The sequence below is a fragment of the Neophocaena asiaeorientalis genome, unplaced genomic scaffold (assembly GCF_003031525.2).
Source record: "Neophocaena asiaeorientalis asiaeorientalis breed wild unplaced genomic scaffold, Neophocaena_asiaeorientalis_V1.1 scaffold45, whole genome shotgun sequence".
Classification (NCBI taxonomy): Eukaryota; Metazoa; Chordata; class Mammalia; order Artiodactyla; family Phocoenidae; genus Neophocaena; species Neophocaena asiaeorientalis.
In genome coordinates, this window is record NW_020174642.1 from 8475877 (window position 1) to 8498676 (window position 22800).

Consider the following 22800-nt stretch of genomic DNA (forward strand, 5'->3'; position numbering starts at 1 on the left):
GCCCCTAATTTGTAGCTGACCATGCAGAAGTATGGGTACCCTAGGGATACCACTTAATGCTGGCATCTGAAAAGAGGACAGTTCTGTGGGACTGAGTCCTTTAACTTTGTGGAATCAGAAACTAGGTGTGGGTAGTTAGTGTCAGAATTGAATTGAATTGAAGGACACCCAAGTGGTGTCAGAGAATGGGGTTGGAGTGTAGGCTATTTGCCACACAGAGAACTTTGATGGGTAAGTATTAGAGAAACACTGCAAGAGTGAAGATAAATAAGGCTCCTTGGTCCCTCACCAACTCCTCCTATAAACCAACTCAAGACAAGAAAGTGACCCAGAATGAAAGACCTAACCTTTCAGCCATGGGGAGGGTGCAATGTCACAGTTTATATCAGACTGGCCATTATGATATGAGGAAATAGAAAATTCTGGGACCTGTCTGAGAAGTTGTCACAGTAGATTCAATGGAACCCAGTTGAAGGTAGTCATGGGGGAAAACAAAAATTGATTCATTATGTTTCTCTCCACCCCATCAAGACCAGACCTTTCAGTAATTCTCATCATCTAAAATGTACAGTTGACATTATTCAATGTATTTGATTGTTATAATCACAAGTTTTTCTAATCACTAAAAGCATACATCACACCAACCTCCAAGGGATGTGAGGCCCATTACAACTTAACACACAGAAAGAAGGTGACTGGGTGGTGCAAAGCCCAGGCTTCCAGCCTCAGCACAAGACAGCTCTGAAGGGCCAGATCAGCTTCAGAGCTCTCAGTAGGATCAGCAGAGGCCCCGCTCGCACCTGCGCCCCAACTTCTCCCTCTGTGCTTCTTACCTCTTGCCCTCCCTCAGAGGTGCTAACCACAAGCGCTCTGCAATCCGCTTCCTGCACACAAAAACAGCAGGTAGCCAATGCATTTTCCAACTTTAAAATGGGGTAGTCCCCAATTAAAAGTCAATAGACCCTGCGCGCCCGTCGAGAACGTTCTCAGTTCTAACTCTGTAAAAACGACGTGAGAAGGCAGCCTGGAGGTAGAATTCCTTCTTCTTCTGGGTAACTCAGTCTACTTTCTCTAAGGACTTTCAACTGATTGGATGAGGCCCACCCACATTATAGAGGGTAATTTGCTTTTCTCAAAGTCTATTGATTTAAATGCTAATCTCATCCAAGAAATACCTTCACAGCACTATCTAGACTGGTGTTTGACCACACAACTGGGCACCATGGCCTAGCTGAGTTTACACATAACGTTGACTGTCACAAGGTCACCCCTTGTCAACCCGGCACCCGTACGCATTTCTTTACACCACATTTATTCTCTGAATAAAGACAATAGCAAGCTCATACTTCCACTTGGCCTGACACAACTATCCTGTGTAAGACCACAGACACTCTCTACTCTGTTCCTCAGAAGAGGATGCAAAGTACCTGGGGGCTGTTCACTCTCCTCTTTGATATCTTGTAACTTAAATACGATAATTTAAAGTCAACGCATCTTATACGAGAAGGAGACAAGAGAGAGCAGAACACAAAAGTAATCGTTAGACACACACACTTACACAAACCCCAAACCCACTGCCTGACACCTGTCCCTCATGAGGGACAGGACTGCGTGAGCAGAAGAGGTTCACTTAGAATGGGTACAACTATAATGACAACCCGTGAAGAAATGACTCCTCCTCCTTTTTACAGCCGCAGGAGTCATTTAAAGGGGCGCTTAAGAAGGGGAGGCTTATCGGAGGTCTCAGGAAGTGATCCCGGAGACAATTATTTTATTAGTCATAGGCTTATACTGTCCTTTCTCCTGCCTTCAACACACAGCCAAGGTAACATTACCTTGTGATTGTTACAACAATCAGGGGATTCTGCACATGTTAATGCAATTGATGGTCTCCGAACGCCCTTTTCTCCTCATTCTTTTCACAAAGCAATGTGCCTTCCCCTTGTTGCATTATCAACAGGCTTTAAGCGAAAGTGCTTTCTTCTCTCTTTTTCACATTTAAAACGAATGGCTATAGACTCAGAATTGCAAAGCAAGTCTGACTCTATTCTGTTTCCCTTTTCTAGCAACGGTCTGGTCCATTCTGTGCCAAATCTATAGATGAGCCACAGAAGACTGGGTGTGTGACCTAAGTCTCTGGGGAGAAAATACTATTCTCCAGTAGCCCTCAGCAGTATATGAAAAGTGAAGAAATGATGAAAAACTAAAAGTATATGTTCTGAAACTTCTACTCAGGGTCTTCAATGGTCTGGCCTCAGCTTTCTTGCTCATCCCCTCCTGTGTTCCTTCCTGCTGCAAATAATGGGGAGAAAGAACTTATGAGGCCCAGAGTGGGTTATTCTCAAAGGACATGAACACATGAAATTGTTTCCAAGCTGAATGTCCAGGAAAAGAATGGGTATAAAAGTGATGTCAAACCACAGAGGGAAATATGATGCACCTGTTAAAAAGAGTGAGATGGAACTATGTATATTTATCTAGAAAGACAACTAGGATTTATCGTCAGCCAAAAAAGCAGATGCAAACCGATAGATCTCGTGTGATTTCATTTTTTTTAAAGAAAAAGCTGACATGTACAAATACACCCATGAGGAGAAAGGACAGAAGAAGGGGTCATGCAGCTCCTCCAGAGGGCAATGCAGTCCTTATCAGCTGTAAGGACTTCACCACCTCTTCCTGGAGCTCTGTTCTCTACCCCAACAGCATCTCTGATGAGACCCACCAAGCTTTCTGTACTTCAGGCCTTTGCACTGGCTCCCCTCTCATTGACAGTAAAGACTCCACTCTAAGCAAGTATAGAGGCTAAAGAATAAGGTACAGGAAGCAAGGCAGGGACTTCTCGGTACAGGCCAGATCCCAAGGCACCACCCAGAGATGAGAATCAGGCCACCCCAGCAGGAAGCGATGCTTCTGGGGCCATAAGTGATGAGTGCTCTTCATTTCCTTAGAGAGAAGACTAAAATTAGAATCAGCTAAACACTGTTTATCTCCCAGTTCTTCTTAGAGAAAATAAGAGTATTGAGTCAGCCATTCTCAATGATGTTTCCTCTGCCATGCTTATAAAATCTCGTGTAGTCCTTCAGTGTATAATATAAAACACTGACAATTAAAACCATGGCTCTGGTGCCCAGAATGAGATAAAAATCAGGTATCTGTTCTGCTCACACAGCCTCACACAGAGGGAAGAGGATCTTACCTGCCTGTGTGTATATGGGCTGTGGTCCTCCATAACAGCCCTTAAAATCAGCAGCTAAACGGATAGATGCACACGTGTGAACACCTAACTTGAGGTGCTGGAATCAACTGGCTAAGGGTGTGGGGATTTAAATAGAAAGTGGGAAAATATATATTCAAAGGCTCACTGCCCACGCCCTCTCTGTCCTTCTGATACAGCCATGTCTGGAACTGCAAAAAGTGGATGGCTTGTCACTGCCCTGGCGGCCACGGGTATCCCTCCATGACTCGCCATTGCATAACAAATGTTCATCAGCGACTCTTCTCTGGGGCTGTTGTCTTTGGATGCATCCTAACATGAGTAGTTCAGGTTGTCCCTGCAGAAGGCCAAACCCGGGAGTCCCTAAGACACGAGTGAGCACCACAGCCCAGATACCCACACTCTACATGGTATAAATCGTCAGAGGGAAATCTCTAAGCCTCACCTTTCTGTAAGCTTATTTCCATGCACCTGTTCACAAGGGCCATGACAGATCAGATGAATCATAAGCTTGTTTCAGCTGAGCTCACAATAAAAGTCCAGTAGCCCTTGAGGACAACATTTAGCTGTAGCTGCTTTTCTTAAGTTATTCCTAAACAAAACCATCCATTGTCTTCTGCATCCTTTTCCAAAGGAATTATGTTAAAACCAATGACCTGACAGCAATGATTAAGAACCACGAGAGAGAGAAAGGCAGCCCCTGATGTCCAGGAGCTGAGCTGGCTGGGGGTTCCCAGCTGGGTCTTTGGTGTTCTCTCGTTGAATGTAAACAACTTCACAGAACACCAAAGCAGACGAGGCCACTCTGTGACTGAGATGGATCAAGACGAAGCAAGCCCACCCCTTCATCATATCTGAATACAGACAATAGCATGAACGTTATCCAAATATACAACAAAATGGCCAAACAGCCCCTCTCCTGGGTAATATGAGCGACCACTGCATCTTTACTAACCACAGCTACGGGCTGACTCTATCCCTCCTCACTTATGGATGAGATTCACTAAGACGCCCAATCATAGAGTCACCCCCACTGCCAACAGCATCCAATCCAGAGCCACGTGCTGCTTCCTTGACCCTTCCCCAGATCACCTGGCATAGGCCCATGTATATAATACATCCTTTCTGACACCTTCTTAAGACACCTCACTGGTCCCCACGGTGTGTGTTCTCCCTCAGGACAAGAATAAATCCAACTTGTTCCACTACCTGTGTATAGCTGGTGGGCCATGGATGGAAGGCATGGACAGAAAGGTGGGAGTGCAGAGGTCTGAGAGCCCAGCCCAGATGCTCGACTGACTGCCTGGTACGTGCAGGAACTCAGCAAATGTTTTTGAATGAATGAAAGAACTAGTCAGCTAGGGTTGAAACGGCAATGCGTGTATCTGTGAGTCTTCCTGTCACAGATCATCTCACCATGAAGCTTCTAATGCTGAAAAAGCATTCAAACATAAACTGGAGTCCAATAATAATATGAAATTATTAAGATCTGGGGACTCAACTATACAAGTAAAAGGGAAAGGCAAAATATCTATTTAAAATAGCATAGGGGCATTCCTGGTGGTGCAGTGGTTGAGAGTCCACCTGCCAATGCAGGGGACATGGGTTCGTGCCCTGGTCCGGGAAGATCTCACATGCCACGAAGTGGCTGGGCCCGTGAGCCATGGCCGCTGAGCCTGCGCGTCCAGAGCCTGTGCTCTGCAACGGGAGAGGCCACAGCAGTGAGAGGCCCGCGTATCGCAAAAAAATAAAAAATAAAAAATAAAATAAAATAGCATATACAAAATTCAAAATTCTGTGGGGAAGAAAACAATAAGACATGAATGTGTTCCAAATGGAGAAAATTTACATCCTCAATAAAGGACACGCAAGTAGAAGAGGGAAAATGGGGAGAATTTTACATCCTCAGTAAAGGACACACAAGTTGAAGAGGGAAACTGGGGAGAAGTTTCCTGTTTCTGGGTGTGAGGACCCAGTGTTATAAAGATGTGTGTCCCCCACTCCAAGCTATTCTATAAATCAAATGAAATTTTAATCACCCCCCCATGATCGTTTTTGAAATAGACAAAAGCTTATCTGGAAGAAGAAACACGTGAGCAGAGCAAAGACAACATCAGGTAACAGAGACGAGGGAAGGTTGGCCTTGGAGCCGTCAGAAGAGAGGCAAGAGTTGCCCTATCAAATCTTTACTGTGTTGTACTGATACAGTTATTTAACCACAAGACAAGAGTGTAGAAATTAAAAAAGAAAACAAAACAAAAAGACAGCTCAATGCAAAAGTATCCATGAGCATTTAGGGCCTGAGTGCAGCAGCTTCCACTAATGAAGAGCTTATCTTTCCGCTTTTTCAGACACTTTGCTGTCAGAATATTCTATCACTTAATTCTCCTAGATTTAGACCAGGGGTCCCCACCCCTGGGCCACGGACCGGTAGCGGTATGGGCTGCACAGCAGGAGGTGAGCAGCGAGTGAGCGAAGCTTCATCTGCCTCTCCCCATCGCTCCCCATCGCTTGCATTACCGCCTGAACCATCCCCCACCCCGCCCCGGTCCATGGAAAAATTGTCCTCCATGAAACAGTCCCTGGTGCCAAAAAGGTTGGGGACCGCTGCTTTAGACAGTAGGCACAATTATCTCCATTTTACAGAAGAGGAACACGGGGCTCGGAAAGGTTAGAGAACTTGTCCAAGTTTACATAACTGAGAAGCCGTGAACCTGGGGTTTGAAACCAGATTATCTAACTTCAAAACCTAAACTCTTAACAACCATTGCACAGGTTCACCTGAAGCTGCTAGATAGTCTAGAATTTTTAAAAATAGTAGCTTTATTGAGTATAATTCACATACCATAAAACTCGAGTTTCAAGTGTACCGTTGAGTGCTCTGCAACCTTCACCACTCTCTAATTCCAGAACATTTTTATCCCCCCAAACACCACCTTGCTCTCACTTGCAGTCACTCTCCACTGGCCTATCCTCCCAGCCCTCAGCAGCCACGAATCTTTTTTCTGTTTCTATGGATTTGCCTATTTTGGACACTTCACATAAATGGCATCCTATGCTATACGGTCATTTGTGCCAGGTTTCTTTCACTTAGAATGCTTTCAAGGTTTATCCATGTTGCAGAATATATTGCTACTTCGTGTGTCCGTAGGACTGAATAACATTCTATTATATGATCTACTACATTTTGTTTATCCATATACCAGTTGATGGACCTTTGAGTTGTTTTCACTTTTTGGCTGTTGTGGTTAGTGCTGCTTTAAACATTCATGTACGAGTTTCTGTGTTGACATATGTTTTTATTTATCTTAGGTATATACATAGGAGTGGAATTGTTGGGTCATACGGTGACTGTATGTTTAACTTTTTGAGGAACTGCTAAACTGCTATCTAAAGCACCTGACCATTTTACATTCCCACCAGTAACGTACAGTGTTCCAATTTCTCCACATCCTTGCTAACATGTCTGTTTTTTTTTGTTTTGTTTTTTGCCATCCTTGTGGCTATGAAGTGGTATCTTATTGTGGTTTTGATTTGCATTTCTCTATGACTAATGATGTTGAGCATCTTTTCATGTGCTTAGTGGTCATTTGTGTCTTCTCTAGATAAAAGTCTTATCGAATCCTTTGTCCATTTTTTAAATTGGGTTATTTGTGTTTTTATTGTTGTGTTGTAAGAGTTCTAGATGCAAGTAGCCTATTAGATATACGATTCACAAATATTTTTACATTCTCCAAGCTGTCTTTTCATTTTCTTGATGCACGAGTGTTTTTATTTTTATAAAGTCCAAATTATGTAATTTTTCTCACGTCACTGACATAAAAATTTACTCCAATATTTTACTCTGAAAGTTTTATAGTTTTAGCTGTTGCATTAAGTCTATTATCTGTTTTGAGTTAGTTTTTGTATATGGTGTGAGGTGGGGATCCAACTTTATTCCTATGTTTTGGGTGATTTATATGTTTATACTAATTCATTTCATGCCCATAACAACAGTCTGAGATGACTGGAGAAATAAATAACTAAAACACATAAAGCTTATGTAACTTGTCCAAGGTACACAGCTAGCAATTAGCAGAGCTAACCAGGAAGTTTGACTTGAGATCTCATTTTCTTAAATATCTTTCCCTCAAATGAAATTGTTATTTCAGAAAGTAAGGACAGGATGAAATGCTCAATGAATGATGTTAGGACAACTGACTAATCATGTGTGGAAAACATATAAGCTCTGACTTATAATTTACATCACAATAACTTTTCCCTGAAGGGAGAGCCAGTAATGACTAAAGTAGATTAAACAATATGCAATCTGCTGAGAGAGAAAAATGATGGAAGAAAAATGATCCAAGTACCAGAAATCTTGATATTGGGACAGTATCAAGTGGGTTAACATATGTGTCCTAGAATAAGAGGCAAGAAAGAATAGGACAAAAAAAAAAGAGAATTACTGGAAAAAATGATGGTTGTAAACACCGCAGGTTTGAAGAAAGATATCAGCTTAAAGGTCCAAGGAACTCCTCAATCCAAATCTACACAAATACAAAGGAAACAATGCTCAGGTACATCATAGTCACACTCTGAAATCCCAAGAGAAAGAAAATCTTAAAAGCGGCCAAACAAAAATGACTCATTAAGTATAGGGGTGGTGACCCTGAACTGACACTAATTTTTAAAGAACCAAAAGACTACCCTGGCCCAACAATCAGGGTAGGGGCTTTTTTTAGGTCAGGGAATCAGTATGTTTTGGTTTAGGGCCAGCTTGCAGTGGACATAACAAATCTTCAAATTCATCTTGTGGTTATTTCCTCAGTTCCAGGATGCTTACTTGGAATAGATAAACCCAGTAACCAGCAAAATAAATACCCACATGGTTCTCAAACTGTTGAGTGAGGTCTATCATGATAGGAAAGGGTGGTGGAAACCACTAGCACTGCTTCTTGCTATCAGCTTAGTAAACTAGAAGCAAGAGTGCAAATCTGGACAGACTGCAGAAATGTGTACCAGGTGAACTGGGGAAGTAGGTGGGGTTAGGGGTGGGGACGGAGACTCAGGAGAGAAGGAGAGCTGGTCACGGGTGAGGGTCTCCTAAAGGAACCCTGAGCCCTAACAGCTCAGAATGGGGCCTGGAGGGACCTGTATGGGTTCCTGAGCAGCGCCCCTCTAACCACAGGGCATGAGAAGTAGAGTCGGAGTGAACGCCTGGGACACTGTGGGAGATGCAACCTTCCCAGTCTCCCCCGGGACAGTGGCAACTGTTCCCACCTGCTCTGCCGGAGACTCCCTGGCCTCTCTCTGTGCCTCCTATAAGTCAGACATAACCTACAATTATGAGTTTTATTGTCCAAATTAGATAAGGGCTTAGAATAAGTTGTAGCTATAGTTGTTATAATGTTTTCCCTCTGCTCAAAATCCTCCAGTGGCATTTTATCACATTTAAAATCAAGTCCAAAGTTTGACCATGGATCTAGCCCCTGCCTAGCTCTATGGCCTCATTTTGTTCATTGCACTCCGAGCGCAATGGTTTCCCCACTAGTTCTCAGATGTAACCCACTTCTACCTCGAAACTTTACACTTGCCATTCCATCTGCCTGGGCTGCTCTCTCCAAGCATGTGCACACCTCGTTTCCTTACTTCATTCTGTTCTCTGCAGGGCATTATGTTACATCCTCATCTGCATGTCCTTCTCCCCATGGGGATGTATGCTTCATGCCGGTAAACTTGTTCAAGGAATAAGCAGTGTCTAGTACAGTCCCTGACATCAGGTGATACTCAGTGAATACTGCTGATTGGATAAGCGAACAGGTCTGACAAGGGGCAGCTGGGGGACCAAGAGGGGCTCCTGTGGGTCACTAGGCAGTGACCCCATGGCCAGAGACCAGATGGGACTGTAGGCATCTCAGCGGATGCCAGCACGGAGGGTGACAGATAACTGAGGACCCACAGCACTGATGCCACCACCCCCAGGAGGCCATGGGAGAGGAAAGATCTTAAATCAACTGAGAAACCTTGAAATAGCAAAGATTACCTCAAACTGGTAGAAATAACTTTTCAGTGGCTGGGTAGAAGGGGGCCTCCAAACAGAAGAAGGAAAAAGACGTAAGTAAGTAAGGGGAGAAAATACACGTTCTTTCCCTCGGAGGGATACCAGCCCCAGTAACATTGAAGAAATGCTGCTGGTATTCACCACTCTCCCTCCACCAGGTACCGACCTCCCTGCTCTGGGATGTGCCCGAGACCTTCGGGTTGCCACTGACCCTCAGCTGTCATTCCTCCACAGACCTCTCTTACCCCAACCCAGAGCATCATGCTATGAATGCCAATTTGGATGGGGCTCCTCAACCCAAATAAGACTCCTCAACCTCTCAGGGGTATTGAGCTCAGCTTGACTTGCTGGGGGGAGCAGTATGATTGAGCTGAGCCCCATTACCTGCTGATGATCTGTCCACTTCCTATTTAGTTTGGATGCCTCCAGCCACAAATAAGAAAACCCTGACCCACACCGGCTTAGACAGAAAAGCAATCAAGTAATTGGTCCTCTCACAGTGATGAATTCAGAGGCGGGGGGGACTGCAAATGCAGTAGCTTAGGGATAAATCTCAACTTTTCTGGTTTTCTTGACTCTACCTTCCTTTTTGTTTTGGTTTATCCTCAAGATGGTGCTAAAATGGTTGCCATGATAGAGTATCTGGAGGTATCACCTCCAGATAGGGCCAAGAATTAAGAGATGAACATCTCCTGCTGAGTCTACAATTAAGATTAAGGAAATCTTTTCAAAAATATCACAGAAGATTTCTTACATTTCATTGACCAAAACTGGTCACATGCCCATCCTTAAACCAATTATGCTCAGAGGGAGAAGGCTGCCCTTGGTTGGTTCAGACTAGAGTTCACATCCACTAGTGTAGACAGATTAGGATTTACCTGCTGGAGCAGGTGACCTAGCTGTGGTGTGCTTCCCTCAAACACAAGATTCTGCAAAAGATCTCTGTTATCACTGAGTGCATTTGTGTAACAAAGTACCACAGACTGGTGATTTAAAGAACAGAAATTTATTCTACCACAGTTTTGGAGGCCAGAAACCCAAAATCAAGGTTTTGGTAGGGCCATGGTCCCTCTGAAGACTCTAGGGGAGAATCCTTCCTGGCCTCTTCCAGCTTCCCTTGGCTGTGGAAGCATAACTCCAATCTCTGTCTTCACAAGACTGATTCACTCCATGTCTGTGCCCAAATTTCTCCTTTTTGTATGACATCACTATGATTGGATTGAGGGCTGCACGACTCCAGTAATACCTCCTTCTAACTCATTCCCTCTGCAAGAAACCCTGTTTCCAAATGAGGTCATATTTGGAGATACTAGGGGTTAGGACTTCAATATATGAATTTTAAGGGGACACGAATAAACATTTAACACTGAGAGAGGAAGGGAACTGAAATGGGGCTGGCAACAAATAGTAGCTGCTCTAGAAGCCTTCCCATCTGGCAGATCCCTTCTTAACCCCAAAGACTCTTTAGCTGGGAGACTCTCAGGCTCACTGAAGAAGAGAAATGCAAACGTTTAGCTGCCCTACCTGGAAGGAGCCACCATCCAGCATTGGCATTACAGCCACTTGGGGTCTCCCACCAGCTCACAGGTCCCCCTATGTTTTTCCACACTTCCTTTCCCATGCATGTTCCCATCCTCTACTTCTGAACACGGACAAGGCCATGAAAGCTGCAGATACTTTTGACAACTGGGCTTCAGACTATGAGTGCGTGCATACATGTAAGATATGGTCAGGGGGTTGCTGGTGGGCTCCACAGTTATGAAAGTGTGTAAACTGGGTGATTTGGACTCAGGGACACCTTGTAGTCTCTGACCAGCACAGATGTGTCTCAGGCGCGGGTGTAATTTGGGAATGATGATGATGACAATAACACCAGCATTCACAGCCTCCACCTAAAGAATACCTGCTACTCGCCTGCACCCACCTAATACCTAAGCTCTTCTGTGTGATGGCTCACGTCAGCCTCACAGCAACCCTGAGAGGAGAGAGAGGTCTGTGGTTGTCTCTGTTTCACGTAGGCTTGCACAGAGGGTGAGTCACCTGACCCAGGGCACAGGGTTGGAAGGGGCAGAACCTCCGCAGTGTGAGTCTGGATCCAGACTGCTGACCACAGGGGTATATGCCTTTGATTCATTTATGTTTCTTCTGCTCCAAGGCTGCAATAAGAGTGTGGACATGAAGCAAAGGTGATGAAGTATTAAAACCCAGTTTTCAGTAAAACCTAGTTTTCCACTGATTCACGGCTCTTTATTCCTCCTCAGCTCTTGTGACCCTATTGTCGTGTACTGGTCACTTCCATCCGGATGCTCTGAGATACCCTGCATGAAAAGCACGACACACAGTCTTCATTTCAGGCCACCCCGGCCGTGATTTTCTAGAACAGTCGTGCTGACCTTGTTTTGCATCAGGAATCCTTTTTTTTTTTTTTTTTGGTACCCCTGCTTCAGCAGGCGGACTCCCAACCACTGCGCCACCAGGGAAGCCCAGGAATCCCTTTAAAGATATAAAGGCTACAGTGTTTCTTCCCAGAAAACACACACATTTTTGCATATGATTTCAAGGGATCGCACAATCCCACAGAATCAGCTACAACCTTCCGGGGCCCAGGAGCCAAGGTTCTGAAGGCTTCATTTAGAAGCTTTCAAATTAAAATAATAGAGGGAAAGCAGCATTAGACTGAGATACACACAAGCAATCTTGACAGTTTAAGGAACAAAAAAACTGTAATTTAGTGTTTTTATGTAGGCAAACTTTACTCCCGCTACTTCTGTGAGCACAAAACAAAGGAAGAAAACAAGCGTGTATCTCTTGTTCTTAAAGAGTGGCCTTTACAGAGTGACCAGGAGGAACCTGGGAGCACCCTGTGGAAGGGACTGAGGCCACCGCAGCCTCACTGTGGGGCAGCCCAGGGTGGCGCCCCTTCCTTCCCTTCAGAGACCACAGAGCAGCAATTCAGGTGTTCCCGCAGATACCTGTACATCCCAGAGGCAGCATGAGGGCGGGAAGTAACAGAGGGTGGATGGACTATCGAAGGCTGTTTATGGATTCTTTTATTTTACAGGCGGGGGGGATGGGTTATTGTATTCCAAGCCCAACACCCACTCCGGCAATAGCAGGACATCAGGTGGCCTGAGGTCAAAGCACATTACTGAGGTCTGTCCAGAATTGGCCAAGGCCTGGGGACTGTTTGACCAAAGCTGACTCAAGCTGGCGCGTGCACATGCCGTGCACATGCATGTGTCCCCACACGGGACCCAGGGACCTGCCCAGAGGGAGGCCTGAGGACCAAGGCTGGACGGGAGCCCTTCCGGGCTGGCTCCGGAAGCCAGAGATGGGGAGATGGGTTCCACAAATAACCGACTCTCCAGGGAGGCGCCTGCTTCTGGTTGATAAGGGATGCTCTCCTACACGGCACGCGGGGATCAGAAGGGACCTGTGCATAGCAGCAGACAAAAGAAGAGCTGCCTGGGCATCGTGGGCCACAGATCCAAACAGAAAGATAGCAGGGTTCCTGGAGACACACAGGCTCAGACCAGCCAGGGGCAGAAAGCTGGGATGGTCAGGATGTGATTTGGGCACCTGGGAGAAGACAGCTCAACCGCCTGAAAGATTCTGCAGTTTGGGGAACTATTTTCTTAGCACAAAAGACCACGTTCCCCAAGTGGGGAGGCTTCTTTTATTTTCCCCAAGTGGTGAGGCTTCTGCAGCCTCTGGTGGGCCTGGGGTGAGGGGCACAGTGCTGTCAACAAAGGCCACATTTGATTGAAAGTGGAGTGCAGATCCCCTGTCTTTCCTGCCAAAGGTCCTTAACATTTTCTGATGTTTTGGGTCCCTATTCCTGGGATGATTTTTCGTAAAGGATAAATTAGAATTGAGATAATGTAGAACCAGAAGCAAGAATACCAACAAAACCGGGAGGATTTGCACTGATTATTTTTCTGTCTCATTGATGGCTTTCCATGACCACTCCTTCCAAACTTGGTTGCCTTCTGTCTTCCCTGCCCACAGTCTCATCATGCCTGATTCCAAAAAAGGGTTGGGGGGAGGCATTCATTGTTAAGTTGCTTTATCATTAGATTAGCGAGTTTTGAAAGCATTGGAGTCGTGGTAAGAAAACTTCCCAGAGAGGAGACCCAGCCAGTGCCAGTGCATGGTCCCCAGTGTCCCCAGTGAGACCTCAACACCAGGCTCTATCAGTAGAGTTCGGGTCTTTAAAATACGTGTAAAACCCAGCACCAGCCATCCTGGGCTGGAGTTCGCATCTGAGAAGCTGTCTTAATTTCCTGACATGCCTTATCAGGCAGAAAGTTCTCTCCTACTGCATTTAAAAATATTTGCAGACCAGTTTTTTTTTTTATTTTTTAATGACTTATAGAAAAGGGAGAGTCCTTACTATTCTTACGGAAAGCAGTGCAATTTCTTTTGAAACATTAAAGAAATTGTGCCTGATGTAAGCCTGGGTAGCGTCAGATGAGAAGAGCCTTGCTGCAGTGCCGGGTATAATCCCGTTACCAGTGCAGCGACATACAATCTGCTTGCAGCCAGGCACCTGCTCTGTCCCCGGCAGGTCAGAGCCAATGCTCTCCACTCCCACTTCCCCCCGTTTTCTCAGTAAAAGAGCTGTACGCTAAGTGGCAGGTCTCCCATTGCCATGTGCAGAGCCTAAACGTGTCAGTTTTCATACCCTTAACAGTCTTGCCAAGCAAATATACAAAGAACAAGCAAAAGCCATCCCTGTGTTAGCTATTGTTTTTGTTTAAATGGTATCATTTGAGCAACAGTTAGAGATACTGTATATCTTTTGTCTTCGTGTTTCTGTATCTCTTTATTAAATTATGTTTTTACTTTTCAGAATTTAAATATTATGATTTTTAAAACATCTTTATTGGAGTATAAATGCTTTACAATGTTGTTTTAGTTCCTGCTGAAATTATGTATAAAGCCACCGGAGAGTTATCAAGAACTGGTAAAATTAACTGTTCCATAAATGTGCCTCTCTGCTAGCAGTTTGTATAGTTTGAGAGAGAGAAACTAAGATTGACAAACCCTAAGAACAGTTTTCTTTGACGAACACTCGCTTTAAATGTTTCTTTCTCTAATCCCCTCTACATAGCGGGTAGAGCATCCAAACACAGTTACCTCTTGCCTTGAGTCATTTGATTTCTTGTATCTGCTCTCTCTGTTCTCTCTCCCTTGAGCGCCTCTGTTTACCCCCAACAAGTCTCTTTCGAAATCCACTGCACCCTTTAGGACTGAACTCAGAGGCCATGGGTACCATTCTGTAGGCACTGATTCTCCAGGGGGTGTAAACCACGCCCTCATCTGTGCATTCCCAGTGTCCCATGCTCCATCCTGACACCAACGCATTGTGCGTGTGTGGACAGAGCTGTCCACACCCAGGTCTGATGGACCCACAGGAGAATAAGCTCACTAAGGGCAGGGGGACATCTTTGTGGTCCCACATCCACTACCAGCCTCAAAGGTATGGAGAGAGGAGATGTGGGGAAATCTTCAAGTTCTACATTTTCAAATTCTACCCACTTTTAAAGATTTTTTTCCCCTGACGCTTTCCTTAATCCGCTCAAAATGATGGTTCTGTCCTCCTTTGAAAGGCACATCTCTGTGCACCTTATTCCTTCCCTTGCACTATGATTAGCAGGCTGTCTCCTTCCTCAAGACATAAGTTCTCTCATTCATGAAGGTAAGGTCTATGGTTGATTGTATTTACATCCTTCATGGGGCACTGTATCTATTAGAGCTTAGATACATATATGAGTGCGATAGAAAAAAATGCTTTATAAATTTTAAAAATGTTAAAGCAATTGCAAAATACATTTCTTTTGTTGGGGAAAAATGGATCAACATTGGTCAGTACTGGTCTTCAGATCTTGGGTTTCCTTAATATTTCACCAACTTAGTTTTAAAAATTACGATTTCAACTTTGTATTTAAGTGATATGACAATTTTTCTTCAGATTCTTGAAAATCAGTTCCTCTGGAGTATAATATTTAGAAGTCAAAAGTATGTATTGGATATGTCCACAATATATTTCAAAGCAACCTTATTTCAGAACTTTAATTTGTCTATGATATAAAAGTATACCGAATAGACAGCTTGATATTTTTACTGTCCTATTAGAAAAAATGGGTTAACTAGAATAACTTCTTAGTAAAATAGGATGGAGACTAGTCTGTGTGTAGCTAGCCTTTAAATCTCTCTCTCTCTCACACACACACACACCACTGGAATTCACTTTTAAATACAATCTCTCTAATAAATGATATGATAGAGATCCTTGACAACCTACAGAAAGCATAATTAAAATAAAAAAGAGGAAGTCTGATCAAAACCTTGTAGTCAGGAAGAAATCACAATCTATCCAGTAGCAAAGAATATAAACGGAGAAAGACATAAGTCATTCACTTAAACTAGATGTACAACCATTTGCTAATGAGCAGTACTCAGTAGAAGTTGGTCTACTTTGGTTCTTTCTTTGGTGGTTTAGTTACCAAAGTATAAAAATAATTTCACTATAAAGTGCCCTTTCCTAAAAAATGGGTCAGCAACACAGACCCTAAGCATAGTGCTACGTGTTCTTTGTTCTTGTAGATGTGTGTGTTGATAATAAGGTTTCTGCTTTCTGGATTTCAGAAGGATCTTAAAAGGAAATCTATGGACAAGCCAGCTTGCAGATAATAAAAAGCATGAATAGACCTCTGAAAGGAACACATCTGAGAGCGTGCACTGGGCTTTTCCACAATGAAATCAACAGGAGAGAAATGTGGGTGCCAAAGGCAGGGACCCACTCGTCTGCTAGTTTACGCAGAGCCTGTAGCCACGGCCAAGGGACCCATAGGCTTGACAATCGCTGAACTTCTACCGTCCTCTTTAACTATATTTTTAGGACAGGAAACCCCCAGCTGCAGCAAATCACATTTTGTTTTTGTTGTGTTTTGTTTTTAAACAGTATGCATGGAGACCACTGAAAATGGAAGCCCCCAAAGCCCTATTTAGGTAAAACGAAGTGCTCTTCTTCCTTACTTTTCACCGTGAGGTACATGGACTTGCTGACGTCCGCGCCCACATCGTTGCTGACCTTGCACAGGTAGTAGCCACTGTCTTCTTCTACCACGTGCTTGATCAACAGAGACCCGTTGCTGAGGACCTGAATTCGGCCATTCAGGGCAATCGGTTGGAACTGGGGAACCCCAGCACCTGCAACAGAATAAAAAAGAGGAACGGTGATGCTAACATGAATAAATACAGGGAGACAATGAGCTCAAGGACACCAGACCAATGAAGGGAAGTGATGGACGCCAAACACACAGCCTAGAGGACAGGCATCAGATACACCAAGATTTTTTTCTTTCCTCCGACGATGAAATTCTTGTTTATGGAGAAACATGTTTATTTAAAATGACAGTATTTCAAACTCTGAGATAAAGAGTAAGAGAACTTACAGATAGTTTCTACAATTCATCAAATTTGATGAGCATTAAGCAGTTGATAAATTATTCACAGAAATCACAGTAGAATGACTACAGAAGTAGACATCTCTTGTGTAACTAAATACATTTTTTGTGTCCCTAGGGACTTAATCTGCATGTAAACAAGGAGTGCTTCAGGGACAAGGCATTTGAAGACCTCACAGGATGAGCACCTCTGAGACTACAAGGAGAAAACTAATACTGCAGACTTCCCTTCTAAGTGTGGTTTATTCCAGTCTAGAAACACCATGTACTATCAGCATCATTGAATATTATTAAACAGATAAGTCAGATCACTGCACTAAGACAGCACGAATTAAAACACTGCTCTCCTCTGAGTGCTTGCATTCAAGGAAATAGTGGCCCAGATGTGGTATGCTATTGTCATAGATGTGATGTGATCCACATAAAAGATCCATATAAAACTAATTTAGAAAATAAATTTAGAAATAATAAAACAGAGGATTAAGGCCTCGGGAGATTTCTGGGAAGATGGTAGTTGGATGAATCGGATGAATCTGCTATGTTGTTTGCCCCTCTTCTGAGACTAGGAGGGTGTGGTCCAAGCCTTGAAAGGCTGACAGAACTTCTCCATCTTCCTGGACCACTCCATCTTCCTGGAGAAAGCTCAAATCATGGGCCAAGTGTGTGTTCTAGAGAAAAGCTGCTGGTCTGTGTGTCCCCAGAACCTACATGGGACCTGAACAGGTGGGTGGTCACCCGTTCATGCAGGAAACTTCAGACTTTGCATCTGGGGAAGTGAAATGAGAGGGGGTTACACTTCCTCCTGTTGTCTCCTCCCAAACTGACCATTTACCTATTGGTATCCCTCAGGTCACAGTGGCAGAGACTGTGACTATGCCTTCCCTTACCTATTTCAGCTCCACCAAAGAGACAAAGGAAATTAATCATGTATCTGAGGGAACCTTTCATAATGAATTACAAGAACAAGCAGAATCCCTACAACAGATGGTTTCTATCAAAACACAACTGTTAGAGAGTATATACGGAAACTTGAATTTAAAAAACAGAGTTCTATTTCTGCTCAGGATGGAGAAAGACACAAAAGAATATCACTTCCATTCTAACAACAAAAAAGAGACTGTTAATCTACAAAATCATGCTTTTCTTTGAATGAATCAGAAAGTGGAAGTCACAGGCAACTGGGTAAACTTAGTTGCAAAGAATTAAAAGCCCTACAAGGAGATAAGGTACAAGTAAACAATTTCATCTTTGGGACAGGGTGAGAGGAAAAGGACCTGGGCATACAAGCAGGTAGGAAGCAAAGAACTAGAAATAAGTATAACCTACTTCAGTTGCTACTCTTTCATGCATCATGACCAAAATTCAATAAAATATTATGAGATGCACAAACACAAAAGCAAGAAAAAAGAACCAGAGAAGAAATGATCAATAGTTTTGAAATCTTGGTATGGAACTATCAGACAGGGACTTTACAACAACTATGGTTAATGCCCATAAACAGGTGGGGATTCAGAAAGAATATTAAAACTACACAAAAGAGACAGACAGATAAATAAAATGTCAGAAACAACAAACACAATATTAGATCGAAAGAATTCCTTAAGCTAATCAGCAGATTGAACACAGCAGAGAAAATAGTGAACTTGAAGCTAGGTCAACAGAAATTATCCAAATCAAAACAAAAAGTGCAAAAGAGTGAAAAATACAGAATAGATTGTCCTAGAGCTCTAGAACAATATCAAATATTCTAATATTGAGTAATTATAGTTTCAAAAGGAGAAGAAAGACAGGGGCAGAAGAAATAATATTTGAAATATAGAAGGCTTTAATACCACTATCACTCAGTTTGACTTAACTGACATTTATAGAATTCTACACCCTGCAGTAGCAGAATACATACTGGTTTCGAGTGCACATGGAACAGATATCCAGAAAGACAATATTTTGGGCCATAATACAAATTTCAATAGATGTTCAAAAATAAAATAATACAAATCACTTTCTAGCTCCATAGAAAAACTAAAATCGAAATCAATAACAGAGGTATATCTGGGAAAACCTCAAATATTTGAAACTTAAACAATACGCTTCTAAAAAAACTCATGAGTCAAAGAAGAAATCACCAGAGTAATTAGAAAAAATATATTCTGAGTTGAATAAGAATGCAAAAACAACATATCAAAATATCTGAGATGCAGCTAAAAGCAACACTTAGATGGAAGTTTGTAGCTTTAAGTGTTTGTATTGGAAAAGGAAAAAGATCACAAATCAATGATCTAAGCATCCCTCTTAAGAAGCTATTACAGGAAGAGCAAATGAAACTCAAAGTAAGGAGAAGTAAGGAAACAATAAACAGGAAAACTGAAATCAGTGAAATAAAAAACAGAAAACTGTAGAGAAAATCAATAAAACCAAAAGCCAGTTCTTTGAAAAAAAATATATAAAAACCTCTAGCTGGACTGATCAAGAAAAGAGAAGAGACATTAGTTACAAGTAACTATAATGAAAAAGGCCATCACTGCGGTCCCTACTTGAATTAAAAGGATAATAGGAAAATATTAGGAATAACTTTGTGTCAATACGTTTAAAAAGTTATATTAAATAGATAAATTTCTGGAAAGACACAAACTCTTAAAGATCACTCAAGAAAAATTAGATAAACTTAATAGTCCTGTATCTATAAAGTTAATTTGTAGTTAACAGCTTTCCACAAAGAACAATCAAAGCCAGACAGCTTCATTAGTGAATACTACCTAACACCTAAAGAAAAAAAATTTTTTTACACAAAGTCTTTCAGAAAATACAATAAAACACTTTACCACTGATTTTATGAGGCCAGCAACACCTTGATACCAAAATCAAAGACCTTAGAACTAGAAACCAATATCCCAACATAGACATAAAAATCCTTAACCAGCCAAGCCAGGACTGGGAGCTGGGAGCAGGGAGCCAGCCGGGCTCTTGGACAGGCCTGGTGAGCGTAGTGGTGCAGGATCTTTGTGCTCTGCCAGGTGTCAGGCCTGAGCCTCTGAGGTGGGAGAGCAGAGTTCAGGACATTGGCCACCAGAGACCTCCCAGACCCTCGTAATATCCATCGGCCAGAGCTTTCATGGAGATCTCTGTCTCAACACTAAGACCCAGCTCCACTCAACAACCAGCAAGCTACAGTGCTGGACACCTTTTGCCAAACAACTACCAAGACAAGAACACAACCCCGCCCATTAGCAGAGAGGATGTCTAAAATCATAAAGAGGTCAAAGACACCCCAAAACGCACCACTGGCTGCAGCCCTGCCCACCAGAAAGACAAGATCCAGCCCCACCTATGAGAACACAGGCAGCAGTCCCCTCCACCAGGAAGCCTACACAGGCCACTGAACCAACCTTACCCACTGGGGGCAGACACCAAAAAACAATGGGAACTACAAACCTGCAGTCTGTGAAAAGGAGACCCCAAACACAGTAAGTTTACCAAAATACACAGCATATGAAGGAGCAAGGAAAAAAGCAACCAGACCAAAGAAATGAAGAGGGAATAGGCAGTCTACCTGAAAAAGAATTCAGAGTGATGAGAGTAAAGATGATCCAAAATCTTGGAAATAGAATGGAGAAAATACAAGAAACGTTTAACAAAGATGTTGAAGAACTAAAGAGCAAACAAACAATGATGGACAACACATTAAATGCAATTAAAAATTCGCTAGAAGGAATCAATAGCAGAATAACTGAGGCAGAAGAATGGATAAGTGACCTGAAAGATAAAATAGTGGAAATAACTACTGCAGAGCAGACTAAAGAAAAAAGAATGAAAAGAATTGAGAACAGTCTCAGAGACCTCTTGGACAACATTAAACTCACCAACATTTGAATTACAGGGGTCCCAGAAGAAGAGGAGAAAAAGAAAGGGACTTAGAAAATATTTGAAGAGATTATAGTTGAAAACTTCCCTAATTTGGGAAAGGAAATAGTCACTAAAGTCGAGGAAGCCCAGAGAGTCCCATACAGGATAAATCCAAGGAGAAGCATGCCAAGACACATATTAATCAAACTATCAAAAATTAAATACAAAGAAAAAATATTAAAAGCAGCAAGGGAAAAGCAACAAATAACATACAAGGGAATCCCCATAAGGTAAACAGCTGACCTTTCAGCAGAAACTCTGCAAGCCAGAAGGGAGTGAGAGGACATATTTAAAGTGATGAAAGGAAAAAAATCTACAACCAAGATTACTCTACACAGCAAGGATCTCATTCAGATTTGATGGAGAAATTAAAACCTTAAAAGACAAGCAAAAGCTAAGAGAATTCAGCACCACTAACCAGCTTTACAACAAATGCTAAAGGAACTTCCCTAAGCAGGAAACACAAGAGAATGAAAAGACCTACAATGACAAACCCAGAACAATTAAGAAAATGGTAATAGGAATATACATACCAATAATTATCTTAAACATAAATGGATTAAATGCTCCAACCAAATACACAGACTGGCTGAATGGATACAAAAACAAGACCCATATATGTGCTGTCTACAAGAGACCCTCTTCAGACCTAGGGACACATACAGACTGAAAGTGAGGGGATGGAAAAAGATATTCCATGCAAATGGAAATCAAAAGAAAGCTGGAGTAGCAATTCTCAAATCAGACAAAATAGACTTTAAAATAAACTCTTACAAGAAACAAAGAGGGACACTACATAATGATCAACAGATCAATCCAAAAAGAAGATATAACAATTGTAAATATCTATGCACCCAACACAGGAGCACCTCAATACATAAATGATGAACATAGATGCAAAAATCCTCAACAAAATACTAGCAAACAGAATCCAACAGAACATTAAAAGGATCATACACCATGATCAAGTGGGGTTTATCCCAGGAATGCAAGGATTCTTCAATATATGCAAATGAATTAATGTGATAAACCATATTTACAAATTGAAAGAGAAAAAACATATGATCATCTCAACAGATGCAGAAAAAGCTTTTGACAGAATTCAACACAGATTTATGACAAAAACCCTCCAGAAAGTAGGCATAGAGGAAATTTACCTCAACACAATAAAGGTCATATATGACAAACCCACACAACCAGCATCATTCTCAATGGTGAAAAACTGAAACCATTTCCTCTAAGAACAGGAACAAGACACATTTGCCCATGTCACTACTATCAGTCAACACAGTTTTGGAAGTTTTAGCAATCAGAGAAGGAAAAGAAATAAAAGGAATCCAAATCGGAAAAGGAGAAGTAAAACTGCCACTGTTTGCAGATGACATGATACTATACATAGAGAATCCTAAAAATGCTACCAGAAAACTACTAGAGCTAACCAATGAATTTGGAGTAGGTATCAATTACAGGAAAAAAACTGTAAAAATTACAAACACGTGGAGGCTAAACAATATGCTACTAAATAACCAAGAGATCACTGAAGAAATCAAAGAGGAAATCAAAACATACCTAGAAAAAAATGACAATAAAAACATGATGACCCAAAACCCATGGGATGCAGCAAAAACAGTTCTAAGAGGGAAGTTTATAGCAATACAATCCTACCTCAAGAAACAAGAAACATCTCAAAAAAAAAAACCAAGCCTCTTCAATAAGCGGTGCTAGGAAACTGGACAGCTACTTGTAAAAGAATGAAATTAGAACACTCCCTAATGCCATATACAAAAATAAACTTAAAATGGGTTAATGACCTAAATGTAATGCCAAACACTATAAAACTCTTAGGGGAAAACATAGGCAGAACACTCTATGACATAAATCACAGCATTAGACAGATAGTGGGAAGCAGCCGCATAGCACAGGGAGATCAGCTACGTGCTTTGTGACCACCTAGAGGGAGGGTGGGAGGGAGACACAAGAGGGAGGGGATATGGGGATGTATGTATACATATAGCTGACTCACTTTGTTATACAGCAGAAACTAACACACCACTGTAAAGCAATTATACTCCAATAAAGATGTTAAAAAAAAAATCCTTAACCAAACCCTACCAAATGAGGTTTATCAATATATAAAAACAATAATATATCATGACCAAGTGAGTTTTACT

At 42.3% G+C, this 22800-nt stretch overlaps 1 protein-coding gene across 1 annotated transcript in view; it reads right to left on the reverse strand.

Annotated features, from left to right (window-relative positions):
• The window catches only part of DSCAM (DS cell adhesion molecule), a 737093-nt gene that overhangs the window by 217259 nt on the left and 497034 nt on the right, over nt 1–22800 (reverse strand). Inside the window, exon 12 of the mRNA XM_024758431.1 lies at nt 16299–16472. Within this exon, the coding sequence (XP_024614199.1) occupies nt 16299–16472 (174 nt within the window). The remainder of the gene's footprint in view (nt 1–16298; nt 16473–22800) is intronic.